At 41.8% G+C, this 24,168-nt stretch overlaps 3 protein-coding genes across 3 annotated transcripts; all 3 read left to right on the top strand.

The window, feature by feature from the left end:
• Positions 1–1,210: 1,210 nt before the first annotated feature.
• On the top strand, positions 1,211–5,974 carry LOC115419446 (acidic mammalian chitinase-like). The gene is made up of 11 exons (XM_030134239.1): positions 1,211–1,235; positions 1,333–1,359; positions 1,449–1,653; positions 1,769–1,825; positions 1,964–2,129; positions 2,216–2,340; positions 2,445–2,568; positions 3,479–3,661; positions 3,830–3,946; positions 5,374–5,506; positions 5,622–5,974. The coding sequence occupies exons 1-11, from the start codon at positions 1,211–1,213 to the stop codon at positions 5,972–5,974; spliced, it is 1,515 nt and encodes a 504-aa protein (XP_029990099.1).
• A 4,823-nt stretch (positions 5,975–10,797) lies between these two features.
• On the top strand, positions 10,798–14,263 carry LOC115419870 (acidic mammalian chitinase-like). The gene is made up of 11 exons (XM_030134937.1): positions 10,798–10,822; positions 10,902–10,928; positions 11,611–11,815; positions 11,918–11,974; positions 12,586–12,751; positions 12,840–12,964; positions 13,046–13,169; positions 13,255–13,437; positions 13,531–13,647; positions 13,730–13,875; positions 14,008–14,263. The coding sequence occupies exons 1-11, from the start codon at positions 10,798–10,800 to the stop codon at positions 14,261–14,263; spliced, it is 1,431 nt and encodes a 476-aa protein (XP_029990797.1).
• Positions 14,264–18,651: 4,388 nt separating this feature from the next.
• Positions 18,652–21,172, top strand: LOC115419871 (acidic mammalian chitinase-like). Its single transcript, XM_030134938.1, has 11 exons — positions 18,652–18,676; positions 18,781–18,807; positions 18,903–19,107; positions 19,282–19,338; positions 19,524–19,689; positions 19,778–19,902; positions 19,984–20,107; positions 20,193–20,375; positions 20,469–20,585; positions 20,674–20,806; positions 20,922–21,172. The coding sequence occupies exons 1-11, from the start codon at positions 18,652–18,654 to the stop codon at positions 21,170–21,172; spliced, it is 1,413 nt and encodes a 470-aa protein (XP_029990798.1).
• Positions 21,173–24,168: the final 2,996 nt, after the last annotated feature.

The following is a 24,168-nucleotide window of genomic DNA, read 5'->3' as shown; positions in this document are numbered from 1 at the left end:
AAAACCAAAAAATGCCATAAATGAAGGTGCTGTTTTCCAATATAAATCAAACTAAAGTCATGAGGGTCGAAGCCTCTGTTCATCCATCTCACCATAATCCTGTCAACCATCATGTTTTTCCCAGGATTCTCCACTAGTTCATGTAGAAGCCAATAACATAATAACAACCCATAACATAATAACGACCTATAACGTAATAAATTTGCCATTTTTAAAATGTAATAGGCCAACAACGTAGTAAAAGTCCTGACCCGATAACGTAATAACTTATTACGTTATCAGTTGGTTATTACATTATTGGCCAGATTTTTAAAAAAATTCTTTGCAAATGTAATAACTGAGCCAATAACGTACTAATATATTAATATCACTGTATTTAAGTTTCATTTGTTAGATATAACTGTGAAAACAAATCTCTCTCTCTCTCTCTCTCTCTCTCTCTCTCTCTCTCTCTCTCTCCAGTTTATCCTTCTTTGCTTTTTAATACATTGGTGACTGTTCATAAATTCTTCAAGGAGTTAAAGACGTCCTCTGCATCCATTGGTTTGTTTTGACCCTTGGGGCCTTGGCTGAGGTATCAGATCTAGACCCTGTTCTTCTAGATCATTTCCACTGCAGCGAAGGCGACCATCTTCATCTTCAACCCTGGTACTGACAGATGTTTCCTCAGAACTTCAAACCAAAACCTGAAGTTTGCGTTCTGTAAGAGTTGAAGTGAGGACATGATGTACATGGTTGGACATGTCTTCTATCCTATACCTATACCATGTTTTATCACCGTCTGTCAGGTTCATTTGACGTTACTTATCTTATCCTTTTACTACTTCCAGTGTTCTGTACATATGATAACATCCACCATATGGAGATACATAGAACCTGCCCATTTCCCTATAGGATTCTAATGTATAAAAACAGCTGCAACACTCACAGACGTTGGCTCCTAAAGGTCCAGAGGTAAGAACTCAGCTACAGCACAGCGTCTTCTATTTTATTTTCTTGTTGGTCTTTAGCCTAGACGATAATTTTACTCTAGTTTTAGTCAAACATTAAGAAAAGTCAGTTGAATTGAATTGATTACATATTTGAATTATTTTAACACTTTCAGAATAAGATAATTAATGTGTAACCTCTGTATTTTTATTTGTTTCTTCTACGTCTGCATGATTTTTGAAGGAAACATCAACATAAGCTGTGATCCTTCAAGTTGAAGATGACCAAACTCACTGTTCTAGCAGGTAAACGCTCATTCTGAGCATGAAAAAATATAATCTGTGTATTTATATCGTTTTATCCCGGACTTAGATCCTCCATAATGTGTTTTTCTTTCTCTAGGCTTGTGCCTGGTTATGTGCCATCTGGGTGAGTAGATCCTCACTTCTTCTGTTTGTATTTAATACGTTCTTCCTGAGGTTCACAGTATAAATCCATCTGGTTCTGCTGGTTTTCAGCGACTGCCAATGAGATGGCCTGTTACTTCACCAACTGGTCCCAGTACAGACCAGGGGCTGGAAAGTACACCCCCCAGAACGTGGACCCCTTCCTGTGCACCCACCTCATCTACGCCTTCTCCATCATCAACAACAAGAATGAGCTGGTGACGTATGAGTGGAACGATGAGACTCTGTACAAGACCTTCAACGGCCTGAAGAGCAAGTGAGGACCGGATTCTGAACACATTCAACCTGACCACTACGTCTGATCCACAGTCTTTTACTTTAGTACCTAAATCTGTGGAGTATAATGTTTTTTTGTGGATTTCGTCTTAAAGGAACCCAGGTTTGAAGACCTTACTGGCTGTGGGTGGATGGAATTTCGGTTCCACTCAGTGAGTAGACTTGCTCTGGTTTTCTTCTCAAACTCATGATTTGACCTGATGTCAGACTCTTTCTCCGTATAAACACATTTCATACTCATAAACTCAGATGAGGATGTTGTTGCTCACCATGTGATCCGCGTTCCTCAGGTTCTCCATCATGGTGTCCTCTCCAGCTAACCGTAAAACCTTCATCCAGTCTTCCATCAAATTCCTGAGGACTCATGGCTTTGATGGTCTGGATCTGGACTGGGAGTATCCTGGATCTCGTGGAAGTCCTCCTCAGGACAAGCAGAGGTTCACTCTGCTGTGTCAGGTGGGTCTACCACCATGGACCACAGACCAGCCTGTGTCACAATAGCATTCAGTCGATCCTATCTAATCAGGTTTGTGGACCTGCAGGAACTTGTCGAGGCCTACGCTGCTGAGGCCAAGGCCACCGGGAAGCCTCAGCTGATGTTGACCGCCGCAGTGTCTGCCGGGAAGGGAACCATCGACGCTGGATACGAAATTGGAAAGATCGCTAAGTACGGCAAATCTAATTCAATGGTCGTGTCCTCATAAAAAGTCTGCTTTGAAGATGAGGTGGGTTGGTGGAAAGTCTTCTACAGGGTTTCTTTCATAATTCCAGGCATCTGGACTTCATCAACATCATGACCTATGACTTCCACGGAGCGTGGGAAAGATCTACTGGACACAACAGTCCTCTGTACCGTGGTTCCCATGACAGCGGTGACCTCATCTACTTTAACACTGTAAGAAGGTTTAACACTGATGGCTTTACACCACAAATGGAGCAGAAACCAGGAAGTAGGCACATCACCACGTCATCAGCCTGGGTTTGACTCTGCAGTAATGTCACAGGTTGGAACTGGGTGAGCCACAGTCTCAGATGGTGCCTGATTTATGATCTATTGATCTAGAAGGTGATTGATTAACTGCGTTGAGTCAGTTTCCTTTAAGTTTTTCCTCTCCCTCTGCAGTACAAACACTACAGAGTAAAGACTTACAGGAACTCTGGGAACTTCTGGTCCAACGTCTGGACACTGACATGTCATGCAAAGGCTTTAGACTTACATTAAAGTGGAAAAATGTCTGTGGTTCATTATGAAACTGTGGTGAGACCAATCAGACTATGGATGACCAACAGATTCTTAGTAATTAATGAAAACAACACAGCTGTCACAGTTTTTAAAAAATGTCATCTTCATGTTTACTTCAAAGCCATCACACATAATCTAAACCCTGGAAAACAGAGAAAACCTGATGGAGTTTGGTTATAACTTGACTACACTAACCTTAACCCTAACCTTTACACTGATTGGGGGATTATAATTTTATCTCAAATGCTATGTGAACTCTGGTTCAGATCAACTGGAAAAGGCTATGTAAGTTCTTTTGGTGGAACTTTTGGGAAACATGGTGGACATGAGCCCTGTCTTTAAAACAAATCAGCAGCATCAAGGTAAAAGAAACCCAGTCACCAAGAACCAAAAAGAACTTCCTTACACCCAGATAGCAGATAGTGGACTGAGACCTTTGTCCAAAACATGGATTATTCCAACAGACTCCATTCATGGTGTCATGTCATCCATCAGGAACATAAACCCCAGTAGGTCAAGCTTCACTTTCTGATATATTGTTGGTTCCTCTTCTCACTGTCAGGACTTTGCCATGAAGTACTGGAGGGACAACGGCACCCCAGTGGAGAAGCTGAGGATGGGTTTTGCTGCTTATGGACGTACCTTCCGCCTGACATCTGCGAGCACTGGTGTCGGATCCCCAGCCAGCGGAGCAGCTTCAGCCGGACCATTCACACGTGAAGCTGGATTCTGGTCCTACTATGAGGTAAGACTGAACAAAAGGATTTCTTTCAAAACAGCACTGTACGAGTGAATTTTCAATATTTATTATATATACTAAAATTCAATAAATACATAATTAAAAAAAAATGACCCCAGCTGAAGAGGTGGATCAAAAAAACTGTAATACTGTTGCACTGATGTCGTCTTTCAGGTCTGCACCTTCTTAAAGGGCGCAAAGACTCAGTGGATTGAGGACCAGAAGGTTCCCTGTGCCAGCAAAAACAATGAATGGGTCGGATATGACAACAAGGAGAGTTATGAGATCAAGGTAGGTGGAAAAGGCCCAATGTTCGGTCCAGATGATCCAGAAACCTGAGAGCTTTACAGATGGACTGAGCTGCTCACAGTCTGATCTGTGATGAACCTCATGCTCACATCTGAACAAGACCACAACAGTTAACTCTAGCTTGGTATTCACACACTTCAGAATACCTACGCTAATCTTAGCTCAAATACTATTTTAGATCAAGATGGACAGTAAACATCTCACCTTCAGTTCTCCTCTGCCTCATTCAGTCTTCTGCTTTTTCGGTGTAAACAATCACAACAGCAGGTTTTGTTTACATCAGTGTCCCCATTAGATCAAGTGATGATGAGTAAGCATTGTTGCTCTGCGACACATGATGAGTCTTCATATTAAAGGGTGTGGTGTGACTGTTTTTAATTTTGTTGTGTTTGCATGTTTGAGACTACTAAAAGATCTTCTGTGAACTTGGTGTGTGGTGGAAGCACGTTTGAAACTCAGATGGGATTCAGGATGGGTGTTTGGGATTCATCTTAAAAGAATTCTAGGGGCAGCATCTTTAGTTTCTTTGTTTAGCAGAGATTCAAATATATCATCTCATCAGTTTCAACAACCCTAACCTTTAAATGATTTAATAGTGACCTTGTGGACATCAAGAAGAACCTGAACACTGATTTCCTATTGGATAGAAGTCAAGACATTAGATCACAGGTGTCAAACATGCGTCTTGGGGGCCAAATCCGGCCCACCAGAGGGTCCAATCTGGGCCTGTGATGAATTTGTGAAATGCAGAAATTACACTGAAGATATTAACAATCAATGATGTTAAAATCATTTTAGGTCAATTCAATCTAAAGTGGGTCAGAGCAATAAAACACTATCATAATAACCTATAAATAATGAAAACCACACATTTTTCTCTTTGTTGTTGTGTAAAAAAAAAAGTAAAATTACAGAAAAATGTTCACATTTACAGACTAGCCTTTTGCAAAAATGTGAATAACCTGAAGTTTCTTAAGAGAAGTCTGTGGAACTGTACCAATATTCTGCCTGGTACTAAATGTTGTGTGTATTTGTAGATCCACTGTGATCTGTAAGCTGTGATTCACATGTATAAATAATAAACTAAGGCGTAATATTGTTAAAATTACACTGATTTTTCTTAAGAATTTTGAGGTTCATACTTGTTCATGTTATGTTCAAGTACGGTTCGTAGATGTAAACATTTTCATTATGGAATTTGACTTTTTTCACTCAAAAACAAAGAAAAAAACTTTGGAGTTGACATTATTTATCAGTTCTTATCCTAATATTTGTATTATTTTACTGGTCCGGCCCACTTTAGATCATATTAGGCTGAATGTGGAACTGAACTAAACTGAGTTTGACACCCCTGCGTTAGAAGAATCGTTCCAAAGTGCAGCTACATGTTGGTTCTGCTCAATCCACAGGTCCAGTATTTGAAGGACAACAAGTTTGGTGGTGCTTTTGTGTGGGCTTTGGATCTGGACGACTTTAAAGGAGAATTCTGTGGACAGGGAAGCCACCCTCTGCTGTCTCATCTGCGCAACCTCCTTAATGTTGGTAAGTCTGGCTTTTAAAAGGCTCTGGTGATCCAGGTTTATTAACAGTCCAAAGGAAACCACATGAATGTTCTAGATTCAGATCAAATGGGTCACATGTGTTTTGTCCTCCTCAGACACTCCTCCAGGTCCTTCTACAACCACCAAGAGACCTGTTGTTACCACCGCCAGACCCTCGACCACAACATCTAAGCCAGTCGTGACCAAAACTACTCCATCCACCACCATCAGACCCAGTGGCACCACCACTGCTCCATCCACTAAGACCACCCGTCCCATCCCAGGACGTGGTTTCTGCAAGGACAAGGCTGATGGAATTTATGCCAACCCAGAAGACAACACCACTTTCTACATCTGCTCCCGTGGCCGAACCTACCTGAATAAGTGCGGTGAAGGCACCGTGTTTCAGGACAGCTGCAAGTGCTGTGTTTGGCCAAGGAGACTGGAGGACTTCATTACTGACAATTAAAATCTACAATCTGTGTATAAACTGTTGTGAAACTGAATGTGTGTACAATGTGTGCCATCAGAATTAAAGTATCATGAAAAATGAAATTTGACGTGTGTTTATCATGTGTAACTTTTTTCTCAGCTGGAAATTATCTGTTGCATGGATTTATTTAGTTAAAAATCTAATTTTTGTTGTTGGGGTTGTCTCCATCTGACATTGTGGCCCAGTCCGGGTCACCCCTTGGCCCTACCCCTTCATTTTGCATGTTCATGTGAAGAGGTGGGGGTGTCCTGATTCTCCATGAGTCAGAGGGGAGGGGCCGTTTGGTCCTCGGAATGGAGATTCCTCAGGACCACACTAAAAACGGAGGGGAAGGGATGGGAATCGAGAACCGGTTCTTTTTGAGAACCTGATCCCAGTACCTCGATTCCTTGGAATCGTTTGCCTGCCTGCTTAACGATTCTGCTTATCGATTCTGCCTTCGTTGTGCATGCGCGATGACATCATGTGTACGCTGCATTGTTTAGGTCAGAATGTAGCCAACATGGTGTTGAGGCAGAAACAAACTAAACAGACCACACCAGGTCCAAACAGACCACACCAGGTCCAAACAGACCACACCAGGTCTAAACAGACCACACCAGGTCCAAACAGACCACACCAGGTCTAAACAGACCACACCAGGTCCAAACAGACCACACCAGGTCTAAACAGACCACACCAGGTCTAAACAGACCACACCAGGTCCAAACAGACCACACCAGGTCCAAACAGACCACGCCAGGTCTAAACAGACCACACCAGGTCCAAACAGACCACACCAGGTCCAAACAGACCACACCAGGTCCAAACAGACCACACCAGGTCTAAACAGACCACACCAGGTCCAAACAGACCACACCAGGTCCAAACAGACCACGCCAGGTCTAAACAGACCACACCAGGTCCAAACAGACCACACCAGGTCCAGTTGAACTCTGTCAAAGCTTCCATTTCTTCTAAAGGTGGAATCCCTCCAGTCTGTTCAAACGTTCGTCCACATGTGATTCATGTGATTCTCTACTTATCGGTGCTTGTGAATGTAGTGTCAGAGTGAACACCAGGCCGTCATCTGGGCCCAGTTCTGGTTCCAGTGTGGGACACAAACATCGTACCCCCTCAAATACAAGTTTGTGAAGGTAGAGGAAAGGAAATGAGGAGCACAACAACAGGAGATGGGCTGAGTCGAACTGGTTAGAGGAATTAGTAAAGCGTCCGTAGTTTCACTTTCACTGCGCCCCCCCCCCCCCCCAACCAGGCCCGGTATCATCTGTTATTATCATATGTTCATACTGCATATGTTCTATTTTCTGTGCAGATGGAAATATAAAAGACAGTTAATGCAAACACACCTGTTTGTACTCTTTTATTCCCTTGCCCAATGAGAATTGATAAGGAATTGGATCAATAAGCAAAATCAATATTAGAGTCGGAATCATTAAACTCTTATCGATTCCCATCCCTTTGGAGGGGTATGAAAAAAAATCCCATAATTCTGTTTCAATCATCAGCAAGATGGAGGTTAACAGCAAAAAAGTGCAGCAGTGTGATAAAAGAAACACATATGTAGGTTTTTTCTTCGTAAAAAAACATTTGATTGACAGTTTAATGCCGTTTCAAAGCGTTCGACTGCATTTCTCCTACCCCTTCAACTCTGTTCCATGGGGTAGTGCCAAGTGCTAGGGCCAAAGGGGTAGGGGTAAGGAGGAGGGCCAAGGGGTGAACTGAGATTAGGCCTGGGAGTTCAGTGAGAGGAGTTTTTTTTCTTCTCCATTTTACCATTTATAAATAAAGTTAAACTCCATTGAATTCATCCCATTTGAGTTTAAAAAAACTCACTAAAACAACAGGAGTATTCTGAACCCAGGGTACAGTAGCTATGGTTTATGTCATGTGACCTGATCTGTCATCACAGTTTCACTGCCTGTAACGTTGAGTAATATGGTGCTAACCTTCTCACCCCCATCACCCACACTCAGTTCCGTACCCTGGGTGAACGGGCTTTTTCCATCACCGCCCCCACCCTCTGGAACCCCCTACCCCTTCACATCCAGAACTCCCACACACTCACCTCATTCCAAAGCCGACTCAAACCCCACCTGTTCAGAGCATCATTCGAAAACTGACTGCCTGTTCCACTTCCTCCACTCTCTTCTACTTTCTCTTGTGTGTTTCTTTTTTTCAGTATTTGTCTCTGTATTTGTTCTTTGATTGCCATTTAGTATTAACTCTGTATCTGTTTACCTGTTTGATGTGTGTTTGTCTCTTGGCTGTTTATTGTAAAGCGTCTTTGAGTACTTAGAAAAGCACTATAAAAAAAACAATGTGTTATTATTATCATTATCATTATTATTATTATTATTATTATTATTATTATTATTATTATTGTTATTATTATTATTATGTGACTCGCAGTGGATACAGTTGATCTTAAACAGAGCCACACCCCCGTCTGTAGTTGAATCAGGTCAGTCACATACTGTATCACACACACACCCTTTGAAACACCATTAATAAAATGTGAGGTTGGGGCCAGTGGAAACACTGGTATATATGAGTCCATAGATAAACAGGTCATTAATGTCATTAAACAATAAACAGTTCAGTGAACAGTTTGGGTTTTTTGGGTTACTGTGACACAACTAGAAACAGGGTTTGTGGAGTTGAAGGTAAACTGAGCTGCAAACATTTCTACCCTGCATCATCAGTTCTTGCAGCTGCTGCCAAAATGATGTTGGTTGAATTTTCGGTTTTAATTTCATCAGATTCCCCCTTAGACAGTATCCAGCAGAGCACAGGCTTATAGTTTCAGACCTGAGGCTGAACAGGTCACCTAACAGTCGGCTGTCTGCAGATGGATGAAATAAATGCCATGAACCAATACCACAGGCCCCCAGAGCTGCTCCTCAACACATCTGTTTATGGCTGTTATGAGTTAAACGTTGACACTGAGTTGAGCTAATTTATGCTCAGTCTTCATTTAAGTAGATGTCACATATTTATCCAGTCTTGTGGATCTCTGTTTTTTGGATGGATGTGGGTTGAATTGTGTTGAGGCTTCCACTCTTTACTGACTCTGTTCGTACCTTTAATGGACAGAACTTCATGGTGTTGGAAGGCGTCCAGTCTTTGTTTTACGCTGATGACACGGTCCTGTTAGCCTCATCGAGCAGTGACGTCCATGGTGGTTTAGAGTCAGGAGGAGGATCACTGCCTCCAAATCTAAGGTCCTGGTTGTGATTCAGTGCTGATGCATTTGGAGGATGAGTTACTGAACCATGTGGAGAAGTTGAAGCATCTCAGGGTCTTATTGAGAAGTGGAGGAAGGATGGAATGGGTGGATGAGTGGGACATCTGCCGTGATGTGGACGCTGTACCGGTGTGTTGTGGAGAAGTTTATAAAAGCTTTTGATATTCCAAGTCAATCCATGTTCCTACCTTCATCTATGTGTGTGTGTGTGTGTGTGTGTGTGTGTGTGTATGCATGCATGTATATATGTATATATGTGTGTATGCATGTGTGTGTGTGTGTGTGTATGTATGTATATGTGTTTATGTGTAGGAGTGTGTATGTATGTGTGATATATGTATGTGTGTGTATGTATGCATAAATAGGGCCTTCAGCTGTTACTTCTTCTGGTCCATTCCATTCTGGTTTCTGGAGACTCAGAGCTGGTGTCCTGAATAAACTTTTCGTCTCTTATTCAGAAGTCCGTTCAATAAAGTCTTAGAGTAAACAGATATTTATGTCATCAACATAGAGGCTAATCATTCAACCTTGTAATCTCACCCCTTTCATGAACTTTTCACTCATTCATAAAACATTTATAACATAAATCTGAATATAATCTGTATCAAAGACAGAGACTGTATCTCCTGACCCACTGTGGTTCAGAACAACCGATCTGATCTGGAACCATCAAAGAATCACCAGAGGATTAGCCGTGGAACATCTTGATAGTCAGTGTCCTGGTTAACGTTCAATGACAAGATGTTAATCAAAGCTGTTAATCTGCAGAATGCCAGGTCAAACAACGTGTTGTGTAATACACCAGAGTTTATTCAGACCTATCACCATCATCACATTTATCAAAATAAAATACACATAAACAAGTGGTCACAAAATCTATTATATAACTCAGATCTGAGCCACTTTATTTGAAATATTAGAACATTGCCATCTTATTTTATATGTGTGTGTGTGTGTGTGTATGTATTTATTCATTTATTTATTTATTTTTGTGACAATACATACCGGCACTGTGCAATTCAGAAAGTTGAATTTATCATATAAAGAAAGTCAGTGCATACTCATTTATTTGATTATTTAACAGTTCACTTGTTAATCTACCATATTAATATTGCTTTGTGTAGTTTTTGACATTGAAGAAGGTTCAGTTTTCTAAATAAATGCGATCACTGTCCCTCATACCGGCTGCAGATAGACCATATGATGAGTTTTGACCTACGTTCCAACTGGAGCATGGGTCCAGTTTATGGTTGGGTAAATTATTGCCTATTGCACCAGTCTTTGCCGGATCTTATCAAAATATGGTTTGAATTCTGATTAGATTTATAACTACAGTTAATGTCAGCACCTCCTTTTTCTGTGTAGGATGAAGAGTATAAAAGGCTGGATTCTGCTGCTGTTGTTTGGGTCTCTCATCTTTTCCAAGGTGAGTTTACAAAAAAAAGTAGCTGAACTGCACTTGTAGATTGTGGGTTTTTTCCAAAGGTTTTTCTTATAACGTTGTCTCCTTCTGTCCAATAGTGATCCAGCGAAGTTGAGAAGTTAGTTCAGGATGACCAGACTCACAGTTCTAGCAGGTTTGTAATAGAATTTCATGTGTGATGTTCAGTCGTTATAAATATAATCTGTGTTTAACTATGTTTGTCTGTTCTTTAGGCTTATGCCTGGTGCTGTGCCAGCTGGGTAAGTTCAAATACCACACACAGATAAACTAACACCCTTTAATCCAGTGCTTTTCAACCTTGGGGTCGGAACCCCACATGAGGTCACCTGGAATTCAAATGGGGTCACCTGAAATGTCTAGTAACTGATAAAAATAATCATAATAAAAAACAAGTTACTGATAAAAAATCTATGGTGAGTTAACAGAGACAACCCCAGTCCATAGCAGAAAAACTGTGGTTGTGAAACTGCAGCACTGTGCTTCTGTTTGTGTCAAATGTTCACTGTGGTCAGTTTCAGATGCTGCAGCTCTTTCATAATTCATAGTTTCAGTTCTTGTTTGTTCAGTATTAATTGTCCTCCCTGTCAATCCCAGCTGGACTGACTGGACAGATCCTGAGCCTTTGTGCAGTAATCTACACCTGGATTTACTGCCTCTGTCCACAATAATAGACATTATACAGACTAAATGTCCTCTAACATTAACCTTTATTTGCAACATAGTAGAGCAAACTATTACATGATCAAAAACAAGTTAATTTTAGCAAAAAAAAAAAAAGTCTCAGTTTTGAATGCCTGGAGTCACCAGAAATTTGCGTTGTTAAAATGGGGTCACGATCCAAAAAAGGTTGAAACCGCTGCTTTAATCTGATGTGTTTTACTACTAGTGTCGCTGAAACGTTGTTCTTTTCCTCCACCAAAGGCTCAGCCTACCAAATGGAGTGTTACTTCACCAACTGGTCCCAGTACAGACCTGGTGAGGGGAAGTACATGCCCCAGGATGTGGACCCCTACCTGTGCACCACCCTGATCTACGCCTTCTCCATCATCAACAGCAACAACGAGCTGGTGACCTACGAGTGGAATGATGAGGTCCTCTACAAGGCCTTCCAAGCCCTGAAGGACAAGTAGGTGTCAGGTGTTTGTAGAAGTGATGATTGGTTATTTTTTGGGGTCTGAGGTCAGAAGATGAATGTCATCAATTTAAAGGACCCTCTGCTTGTTTTCAGGAATCCTGGTCTGAAGACTCTGCTGGCTGTTGGCGGATGGAACTTTGGCTCAACACAGTATGTCACATTTTAACACCTTAGCACTTGAAAAATAAAACTAGCATTAAGTGAAATTATTGAAGCCATTGTAGTTCTTAGCTACGGATGTGGTAGGGAATGAAGTTAGAGATATTTTTAAAGATCTAACCAATTGTATTTCTGGCTTCTATGAGCTGTTAACCCTTACCTGGGGGATTTAAGAGGATATCAATAAGAACAAGAAAGCAGCCAACAATAAATAATTTTCCCAAATCATTTCATACCTTTTTTGTGACTTATCAGGCTAAAAGATGATGACAACATGTTTTAAATGCAGGAAACTCAGATATTCATCATGTGGGCTTTTGTTTGCAGTCTGCTGATTGTCCACACTTCCACTAAAACAGGTTTCTGGATTTTTAAAGCCAGTGCAGGAAAGTTATTTGAAAATGTAAATGAGTCTTCACTGGGAAAAAGCAATAAGTTGTGTTACTCATGATTTTAAGGCTTTAAAATAGTTTCATTGACAAGCACCAAGTGGATCCAAAAAACACCAAAGTAATTTTGTGGTACTGAGATTAGTAACTTTGTAATATCCTTCACAAAATTCATTGATGATACATGATAACATACACTGTTCCATCCCATAGGTTCTCCATCATGGTGTCCTCTCCAGCCAATCGTCAGCACTTCATCCAGTCTTCTATTAAATTCCTGAGGACTCATGGCTTTGACGGTCTGGATCTGGACTGGGAGTATCCTGGAGCTCGTGGAAGTCCTCCAGAGGACAAGCAGAGGTTCACTCTGCTCTGCAGGGTGGGTGTACATGAGCTCAGGATGGTGTGGTTCCAACACTTTGTATCTTGTCTTGTTTTCTTACTTTACTGATGGTCTGGACCTGCAGGAACTTGTTGAAGCCTACGCTGCTGAGGCCAAGGCCACCGGAAACACTCAGCTCATGCTGACTGCTGCAGTGTCTGCTGGGAAGGGAACCATCGATGGTGGATATGAAATCGCAGAAATTGCCAAGTGAGTGTAGTGACTCTGGAAGGAAACAGAGTTGAGCTGAAGTTTGTACATGATTATTAACACGATGAACTTCCCCTCCAGGGAGCTGGACTTCATCAATGTGATGACCTACGACTTCCATGGAACCTGGGAACAGTTTACAGGACACAACAGCCCTCTGTACCGCGGCTCTCAGGACTTTGGTGACCTCATCTACTTTAACACTGTAAGCAGACGCAGAGGACTGAGGAAAGTCAACTTTATAGGTGACTCTGTACAGACTCTTACCCCACTTCTTATGGTTCTTGTAGGACTTTGCCATGAAGTACTGGAGAGACAACGGCACCCCAGTGGAGAAGCTGAGGATGGGTTTCGCCGCATACGGTCGCACTTTCCGTTTGACGTCATCAAACACTGGTGTTGGAGCCCCAGCCAGTGGCCCTGCAGCAGCCGGACCGTTCACACGGGAAGCTGGATTCTGGTCCTACTATGAGGTGAAGAAGCATGTGTCCATTATGAAACAATGCATTTACTGGGCCGTTCGTACGACTGTTCACCTGAACTGTGTCATGTTCTCTGTGGTCTAGATCTGTGGCTTTCTGAAAGGCACTACACTTCAATGGATTGAAGACCAGATGGTTCCCTACGCCACCAAGAACAACGAGTGGGTGGGATTTGACACCAGGGAGAGCTATGAGATCAAGGTGAGTTGGTTGTGAGTTGGTTGAAACATTCAGAGACAACTGTTGGTTTGAACTTAACTTCACTGTACCTTCGTCCCTATAGGTTTCCTATCTGAAGGAGCAGAACTTTGGTGGTGCCTTTGTCTGGGCTCTGGATCTGGATGACTTTGCTGGACGATTCTGTGGACAGGGCCCCCACCCTCTGCTGTCTCACCTCCACAAACTTCTTGGCATCGGTAAAACTGAAGCATTTTTCTCTAGATGTTTACTTTGGAGGACACCTCTTCTATCCTAGTCAAAGTTCTGTTTATAGCAAGACCATTTATCTGCTTACCAACCTTTGTATGACATCCATTTCTTTTTTCTGTCTTATCCAGTGACGCCTACACGACCTCCTCCCACCACCCGTGACCCCAATGAGACCACCACCTCCCCACCGTCCACCACCTCCCCACCAACCACCCCCACCACCCATCCCCCAGGCTCTGGCTTCTGCAATGGTAAACCTGACGGCATCTATGCCAACCCAGATGACAAGACCAGCTTCTACATGTGTGCTGGTGGCATCACCCATGTGCGACACTGTGGAGCTGGATCTGTCTTTGATGACAGCTGCAAATGCTGCGTCTGGCCTTGAACAGAGAGTGTGTTTTCCAACTGATGCACATGTCAGATATTAAACTGACTGTAAAAGTTCTCATGTACCCACTGTTTATAGAATCATTTATTACAATGAATTGGTCATTTAATTTCATGTAGATACGTTGTGTGTTCTTGTGAAATATGTAATATAGATTGTAGACTGCAAACAAAAAGCACTGAAGTACTTCACATTTACAGAGTCATGGTTCATTTTTTCCAGTCTGTTCATTATTATGTCGTGGTACTGCCTATTTCTGGTTCACGAAAACAGCTTCAAATCTAAAATGCCCGATAGAATATGGAAAAATACTCAAACTCCTGAGATCCACCAGTATACTAAACATATCCTTGACAGGTTTCTCCTACTACCATGTTGTTTACAGAAGATTCAGACTGATATCAAACAGCTAACAGTGAGATTTTCTTCCACATCAACACATTGTTCCACAGGTCACTTACAAGTGGTTTCTAGAAGCTGCACCACCACTGTCAAGAACCCCAATTCAATCATTACAAAACCAATACAAACAAAATCAGAGCAAATGTGGAGCCATAAGAAACAGCAAAGAGCTCAATACCACTGTAGACAAAAATGACAAGCAAATGCAACTTTTTATTGACATGGATCCATTCTGTAACAACAACAACATAATGACAAAAACCAAAAGATATAAGACAGTCAATCATCACATCAGTCCAACACAACCATACAGCCAACATATGCTCACACTCACAAAACCTTAGCGGTGCTACCCTTCTACTTCTGCTGCAAACTTGTAAATGACTCTGGGGATTCTTATCAATCCAACTTCTCCACTTTACCATCAAAAATCACTGCACCTGTAGTTACTTCTACCAGCACACTGAGAGATGACAGTATCTAGCAGCTGGTGTTCACCAAGGTGTTCTGTTACCAACTTATCCTCAAATGAAGCAGTGTGGTTTCTAAGGTTAGGGGGTGAGAAAATCTATTGTCTTACTGTCAAGTTGTCCAAAAGCCTATCAAATCTGAAATGTAAAGCACAAATAACCTCATAATTGGACCAGAATCAGGACAAACTGGGACAAATTATCATCATAATAATAATAGATTAGATTTCTATAGCGCTTTTGAAGGTACCCAAAGCACTTTACATTATTGATCCATTATTCATTCGCTCTCACACGCACACTCTGGTAGTAGTAAACTACACATGTAGCCATGGCTGGCTGCCAAGTTGCACCAAACGGTCATTCCGACCACCACCAAACATTCATACATGTGAGTGACACTGGAGGCAAGGAGGGTGAAGTGTCTTGCCCAAGGACACAACAGACTGACTAGGACAGAGCGGGATTTGAACCACCAACCCTTCGGTTGTTGGACGATTTGCCCTACCTCCTGAGCCACATGAACCTGTTTCTTAAACAAGTGTTCAGAACGCAAACCTCCGCCAAGCACCCTGAATGTGTGGATCGACTCTGTCTGTGTAAATTCCACAGTTTCCAGGTTGTTCCATACACAGAAACAGCTGAATCTGGTCCCAGTCATGTGTCTGTCCAATTAGATTCAATTCACATCAATATTAGTTGAGTTCTAATTTTAAATGTGTGGGAAATGGGATTTTCAGTGTTCAGTGTAAATGTCCACAGAGTCCACATTCCACAGTGGATGTGGACAGTTTAGTTCCACATACAAGAGACTGTTCTAAGCTACAGGTGGATCCAACTGGAGGAGAATCAGAGTCGTTTGGAATTTTTGATGAATTTTAAAAAATGTCTCAGTGATGACAGATGGAAAATTGTAGATGTTGTGACCTTGCTGTGACCTTGAACTTTGGCCTACTGGGACCAAAATGGACTGGGTTGGTCCCAGGGCCTAGGCCTATCTGTGGGGAAGATCTGGGAAAGATGGGAGGAAGAGTTTTACACTAAAGATGAGAACAAACAAACAAACAAACAAACAAACAAAGCAAAGTGATCACAATACCTCCTGGTGGAGGTAAAGAGATTATATGAGATAGGAGGATCCAGACTATGCATAGGAAGTAAATTACAGCAAAAATAACAAAACTTGTTTGCAGTTGAAAGGTGCAGTCCCACCTTTAGGTATTGGTCTGTACATAGTTGTAAGTTAATGGTTGTTTTCTTGTGCAGATGAAAAGTCATATCAATGCTTCCTTCAGAAGTCCAGACATGATTATTCTGAAAGCTTTCATAAATAACTGGTCTCAGACCTGCAAAAACATCTGAATTTGTTCCTCTTTAGTGTAACGGTACCTTTCAAGAACAGAAGACAATTTGCCAAAGATGCTTGTGGTGTCACTTTACTTTGACACTGCATTTATATCAAAAGTCAAAAAAGAAAACCTGCTCACATGAAACACTGAACATGATATCATGAAATTGCATAAATATATACGCCACTTTTAACTGGCATGTTACCTGTAAGCATTATAAGCTTTTGGTGTGTATGTTCACACTGTGGCAAATACCACGCACTGAGGGTTAGGGTTAGTGGTTATGGATATGTGAACCAGAGATCTTGGCGTAAATTGACACATGATCAAATGTCGTTGAATAACACGTGAAAGGCCAAAAATGTGTACATATAACACGCTAAATGCAATTAGAACTGGTGCGACATACAACAGGATTTCATGAGATCTTCACTCCTGCAGAGGTCTGATGTTTTAGTTCTGTTTTAATTTGTCATTGAAGACCCAGGACTAACTCCAGATCTTCAGCTTGACCTTGATCAAGACCACTGATGGGAGAGTTAACCTAGCATACATCTTTCTCATGATTGGGGAAACTGGAGGACTATTACAAAATTCATGCAGGAGGGGGAAAACATGAAGAGTACCCATAGAAAGGCCACGTTTAAATTGAAAACCAACTGCTATTCCCACAAATCCAGTGGCTGAGAGTTGTATAGGAGGAAACATACTGTAGAAAGAGGACACAAATAACTGGACAAATCCTGCATGGCATGGACCTATCAGGTTTACTCTGCTCTCCAAGCTTAATGCTGTTTGTGCGAATCAACCACACTTTTGACATTTTGTGGCCGTAAACTAAGCAAAATTTAGGCCTCTACTGACTGGTCAATTTCAGCGACCACATTTATCCTCAATTTCAGCTGTTGCCAAAACAGGAGACCAGAAGAAGACAATGAGGAGATCATAAGGTAAGAAAATGTTGGTCTGACATCCAAGAAATGGCTTTGACTCTGACCTTTGAAATGTAGAATTGTCAAGTTACTTTCTTACATATTTCACAGAGTTCAGATTGTGCAGTGTTTCATCCGAAGTTCTTTTTTCTGAAAGTGGAGATGAAGCTCATAGGAAACATGCGGTAGATGGGTAAACTGGAGGTAGCACTGCCTGCTAGCTGCTGTTAGCATGCTACCAGTAGACCAAAAAATTCTCGTGCAACTCAATAGGCAGCAGCCAGAGTGAAAGTCAAAACAGTGAAAAAGATAAAAATCAAAGCTATCAGTGTTTCGGACTGAGCAGGAGATGGTGCTGAGAGACTTGAAAGTAAAAGAGAGGATAAAGCTAAAATTCACCAGATCTTTAATGCGGTTCAATGTCAGTAAGTGTAAGAAATGGAGATGCAAAGCTAAAGTTAGTGTTACACCTGTATCATTAGTGTTATTTACTATAAATTTACATCATACACAGAAACTCACACCAAACTCCATTTACAACCTGTTGATTTTAAGACTCTACAGACAAGCTTCATGTAACAACAGCTGCTAATCAGTTTTCAATGAGGTTATTGAAGGTAATAGGTAAGTTTTCCTCTCGATTTTTACCTCAAACTGTCAAAATTCACAGGTACAGTAGTACAGCACAAGGACTTATACAGTACATATATACATTTTTATTGTACAAGTGGAACGTAGTATCTCCACCTGTGATATCAAATTGATGCTACTTTCAACACCGTACTTCAACCTCAGCCAAAGTAAGACCCTAATTTCCAATCAGATGTGATCCCTGTCACTCTCTGGTCATACTGGTAGCGGCAGATTAATCATATAGCGAGTACTGATCTATCCATTGACCTAAATCACAAGCAGGTCATGTGTTGAGTGCATGGTACTAGTAAATTATTGCCTATTTATGGTCCATACTTTGCAGAGTCTTATCAAAACAAAGTTCTAATAATCATTACTTTTATAGCCTGTGTCAACGCCTCCAGTGTAGGATGGAGAGTATAAAACACCAGACTCTGCTGCTGGTGTTCGGGTCTGACTGTGTTCAAGGTGAGTTTATGAGGAACACCAAGAAGCCCCACCGTCAGGTTGTTGTTGACTTGACAGGCTGTTCTCATAACTTTGAATCACTTTTTGTCTTCTAGTAAACCAGCAAAGTTTAGAAGAGAAGTTGGTTCAAGATGACCAGGCTCACAATTCTTGCAGGTTGTATCTGAATAATTTTTACAAACAAAACAAATGTCTATGTGGTGTTCTTTTATCATGGAATGCATTAATCCTTGACTGACTTATTTTTCTCTGTTCTTTAGGCTTGTGCCTGGTGCTCTTCCAGCTGGGTACGTTCAAATATGTTCATCTGAGACTCTAAAAACGTCAGATTTATGTGAGTATTTCAGAAATCCCTACTTCACTGTTCTTTTTCTCATTTTAGGATCAGCCTCCCGGATGGAGTGTTACTTCACCAACTGGTCCCAGTACAGACCTGGTGAGGGGAAGTACATGCCCCAGGATGTGGACCCCTTCCTTTGCACCACCCTGATCTACGCCTTCTCCATCATCAACCACAACAATGAGCTGGTGACCTACGAGTGGAATGATGAGGTCCTCTACAAGGCCTTCCAAGCCCTGAAGGAGAAGTAAGTGTTGTAGAGGTGTTTATTTGGCCTCCAAAACTAGAAGATATTCAACATTTTGAAGCATTCTGTAGGGAAACAATTCTTTTAGATAAAATACGTCTTTGGAAAATGTAGATTACTTTAATAGCTATAGCATATTGTCATGATTTTAACCAACCCTTTGCATGTTTTCAGGAATCCTCATCTGAAGACTCTGCTGGCTGTTGGTGGATGGAACTTTGGCTCAAGACAGTACGTAATCCTAGCTACACTTGATACAATTAAATAAGTCAAATGAAATCTTTATTGCCATTAAAAGATCATTCATAAATCTAGACTAGAAGTTGCTACAACATATTCCTTGAAATATGTAAAAACTTGAACAAACTAATTACATCACAGCCCAGAACATGATCACATACCATTCCATCCCATAGGTTCTCCATCATGGTGTCCACTGCAGCCAATCGTCAGCACTTCATCCAGTCTTCTATTAAATTCCTGAGGACTCATGGCTTTGACGGTCTGGATCTGGACTGGGAGTATCCTGGAGCTCGTGGAAGTCCTCCAGAGGACAAGCAGAGGTTCACTCTGCTCTGCAGGGTGGGTGTACATGAGCTCAGGATGGTGTGGTTCCAACACTTTGTATCTTGTCTTGTTTTCTTACTTTACTGATGGTCTGGACCTGCAGGAACTTGTTGAAGCCTACGCTGCTGAGGCCAAGGCCACCGGAAACACTCAGCTCATGCTGACTGCTGCAGTGTCTGCTGGGAAGGGAACCATCGATGGTGGATATGAAATCGCAGAAATTGCCAAGTGAGTGTAGTGACTCTGGAAGGAAACAGAGTTGAGCTGAAGTTTGTACATGATTATTAACACGATGAACTTCCCCTCCAGGGAGCTGGACTTCATCAATGTGATGACCTACGACTTCCATGGAACCTGGGAACAGTTTACAGGACACAACAGCCCTCTGTACCGCGGCTCTCAGGACTTTGGTGACCTCATCTACTTTAACACTGTAAGCAGACGCAGAGGACTGAGGAAAGTCAACTTTATAGGTGACTCTGTACAGACTCTTACCCCACTTCTTATGGTTCTTGTAGGACTTTGCCATGAAGTACTGGAGAGACAACGGCACCCCAGTGGAGAAGCTGAGGATGGGTTTCGCCGCATACGGTCGCACTTTCCGTTTGACGTCATCAAACACTGGTGTTGGAGCCCCAGCCAGTGGCCCTGCAGCAGCCGGACCGTTCACACGGGAAGCTGGATTCTGGTCCTACTATGAGGTGAAGAAGCATGTGTCCATTATGAAACAATGCATTTACTGGGCCGTTCGTACGACTGTTCACCTGAACTGTGTCATGTTCTCTGTGGTCTAGATCTGTGGCTTTCTCAAAGGCACTACACTTCAGTGGATTGAAGACCAGATGGTTCCCTACGCCACCAAGAACAACGAGTGGGTGGGATTTGACACCAGGGAGAGCTATGAGATCAAGGTGAGCTGGTCATCCTGTCTTCATGTCCAACACATTCACAGACTGCTGGTGTTTTTAGCTTAACTTCATTGTACCTTCGTCCCTATAGGTTCGCTATCTGCAGGAGCAGAACTTTGGTGGTGCCTTTGTTTGGGCTCTGGATCTGGATGACTTTGCTGGACGATTCTGTGGAGAGGGCGCCCACCCTCTGCTGTCTCACCTCCGCAAACTTCTGAACATCGGTAAAACTGAAGCATTTTTCTCCAGCTGTTTACTTTGTATTTCATCATTTTCATCGGATATCTGATTACTTCGGTTCATTGTGTGACCTCCATTTCTTGTTTCTGTCTTATCCAGAGCTGCCTCCTCTGCCTCCTACCACCACTCGTGACCCCAGCCTCACCACTACCTCCCCACCAACCACCACCACCACCGCCACCACCCACGCCCCAGGCTCCGGCTTCTGTAACGGTAAACCCGACGGCCTGTACCCCCACCCCGATGATCGGGCCAGCTTCTACATGTGCGCCGGTGGCATCACCCACGTCAGGCAGTGTGGAAGTGGGTCTGTGTTCGACGACAGCTGCAAATGCTGCGTCTGGCCTTGAGCTTTGAGGAAATGTGCATGAACTGTGCAAATGTCAGATATTAAACTGACTGTAAAAGTTCTCATGTATCCACTGTGTATATGTTCATTTATCACAATGAGCTGATGATTTAATGTTGTACAGATAAAATGTGTTGTATGTCTTTGTGAAATATGTGATGTAGATTGTAGAGCAGAGATTGCAAACAAAAAGCGCTGAACTATTTCACATTTACAGAGTCATGGCTCATCATTTATGTCTAATAGTCACTGGTTGTGTCTTTTTGTGCCCCCCCCCCCCAACACTCCAAACACATGCACTGTATGTTAAATGTTAAATCTAAAACATAAAACAGACACTAGTGTGAGCATGAATAGATTGGACATATTCTTGTATTATTATTGTAGACTCCCAGTATAGGAGTAAAGTCTGTCATAGTAACACTCAGACTGTACTGTAGTATTCTGACTAAAACAATAAATGTACTGTATGCATAGCACAATCTATTTCTATGACTAAAACAATCCCTGGATGCAGTCCAGGCTGACGTAACAGTCATTAACCCTGTAAAGCCTGAACCATTAAATCATTGACAGAAAATTCCAGTTCTTTGAAACCAGAGTCTTTATTGGTCCTTCTGAACAACCAAAAAAAAAAAATTTTTTTTTCAAATATAAATTTCCATATATAATTTTAAAAAATGACTTTTTTTTTATTTATAAGCCTTTTAATTTTGCAAAACAAGAACAAGAAAGTGAGTTCTAGGGATGACAATTATAAACCTGCATATGACATCAGCCTTTTTCCCAGCTCCTCCTGGAGCTGCAGGGTGAAAGCCATGCATTCCATGAGTCTAATGTTTTCTACAATTGAAATGAATTGTGGGTGTTTCTTTCTGCTGCCAACATTTTCTTATGGTTTTTTTAGCTGATGTCGACAAAATCTTTAGGAGGTAAACATTCATACTGTCTGAATCCAGTTTATCTGGGAAGTAACCGAGATACAATCCTGTGAAAGAGAAGCTGATGTTAAAGCTCATTGTTTTTGATATTATTTTGGATACCTCCGATCAGAAGGGCTGAATAAATGTGCACAACCAAAAACGTGCACATGATCTGCTGTAGCCTCACCACACTCTCCAACACTGTGCAGAAACAGCACTGAATTTGGACTTTTGTTTAGATGTTATAAAAAAAACGGATAAGGTTCTTCCAACCAAAGTCATACCATGTGTTGGAGTTTGTTGAGATGATTTTTAATTTTGTATCATATTTGATACATCGGGTCTCAATGCTCAAATATTATTTTTGAACAAACAAAAACAGAATATAACACAAACATGTCTAACAAACTGGTAATTCCTTTTCAAAATTGGCAAAGTTCTGCCTCCTGACAGTCTTCACTGGAAAGGCCTCTGGTGAATGAACTCCTCCCCCTGGTGGATTATCTGTGTATTGCATGTATCTAATTGTATACATCAGGTTTTTCAAGACAAAAAATATCACACTGATCATGTAGAGGGCTTCAAAACTCATGTATCAAATATGATGCATTTGGTGTTACAGGGTTAACCTTGGACCGGACAGGACGTTGTCACCCTGATACTGATTCTGTGTGACTTTGTATTTTCCATAAGTACATGCTCTCAGCTCTGCACAAACATGTGAATTCTTTCCTCTTTCCTGTAATGCAACCCTTCAAAACTAGAATACAATTTTTCAGAATGATGCGTCACTAGACTCAACCCTGTGGGGAAAAAATCACTTCAAACAAAGAGACGACAACCTGATATGTAACGCAACAAATCTGTCAGTGGACCAGAGGTGGAAAAGGTGTGAAGAGGCTCAGTATTAACTTTCTGCTGCGTCTTTGAGTGGATGTCAGTTTAAGGGGGATTTGGTAAAGAAAGTAGCATGAGAAGGGGATACTTCAGCAGAGAATGAAACGGGTTCTGGACTTTCTCCAACGACCGGGTAGTTAAAGGACGTCTGGATTGTTCATTAAGTGTTGGATTATGTTGTTGAGGTGTTAATGCAGAGGTCAGATTTATTCATAAGCAGACTTAGTTTATCTGCTGTCATCTTCATAAAACCCTGAACAGTATCATGTGAATGTCCTGAATTCTCAGACAGTATCTCTAGTGTTTCCATCTCCTTCTTGGATGAAGGTAAAAACAGCAGGTGATTAAACTCACCAGGTTTGCAGGATGGATTAGGTCATGTGTCTTTATTTGTACCTGGAGGTAAATTTAGTTTTTACAGGCGTCTTCTGTGACACATATTAACAAATAACACAAATGGGTTTGTCAGTTTGCTGAAAAACTGTGTTGTGAATCACTGTTTGTGAGACGTACACTTGTGTGTCGTAGTCTGTGGATGCTGCTGCTGCTGGTGGAGTTTGGATTCACTGGTAGAGTCATGGACTGGAGCTGGTGGATCCTCTATGTTCTTATGTACGTGTTAGTTCGTTAACCAGTGTTGGGAATAACGGCGTTAAAAATAACAACTAACGCTGTTATTGTTTTCCAGTAACAGGTAATCTAATGAATTATTATTTGAAATGTTCCAACGCCGTTAACGTTACCAGCAGTGAAATGTGGTGCGTTCATGTGCACTGAGATCTAACAGCTGTTCTCTGTCCTGACTCGCTCAGACAGACGAGTCGAGGCTTTTGAACGGCTCTTTTCAGTGAACGATAAAAACCAATTTGTTGTGAGCCGTTTGTTTACTAGTCGTTCTCATATTCAAATCCCCCACAATGCCTTCATGCTTCACCTGTGTGTCCATGAGTCTGAGTTGACCACGCCCCCTTCACCTGAACCACTAATAACATGTTCGAGTTTGAGTTATCCGCTGCACACCGCATTCACTTGAACGCAGCTACATGTGCAGCTAATTTAAGGGAGGAGTTATCAGCTAATTTAGGGGAGGAGTTATCAGCTAATTTAGGGGAGGAGTTATCAGTGAGTCCTGCTGACTGGACTGCAGACATTTCCTGCTGGATCAGGGAGGAATGAC

This window comes from Sphaeramia orbicularis, chromosome 5 (genome assembly GCF_902148855.1).
Source record: "Sphaeramia orbicularis chromosome 5, fSphaOr1.1, whole genome shotgun sequence".
Taxonomy (NCBI): Eukaryota; Metazoa; Chordata; class Actinopteri; order Kurtiformes; family Apogonidae; genus Sphaeramia; species Sphaeramia orbicularis.
This window is presented reverse-complemented; position numbering and strand designations above follow the sequence as displayed.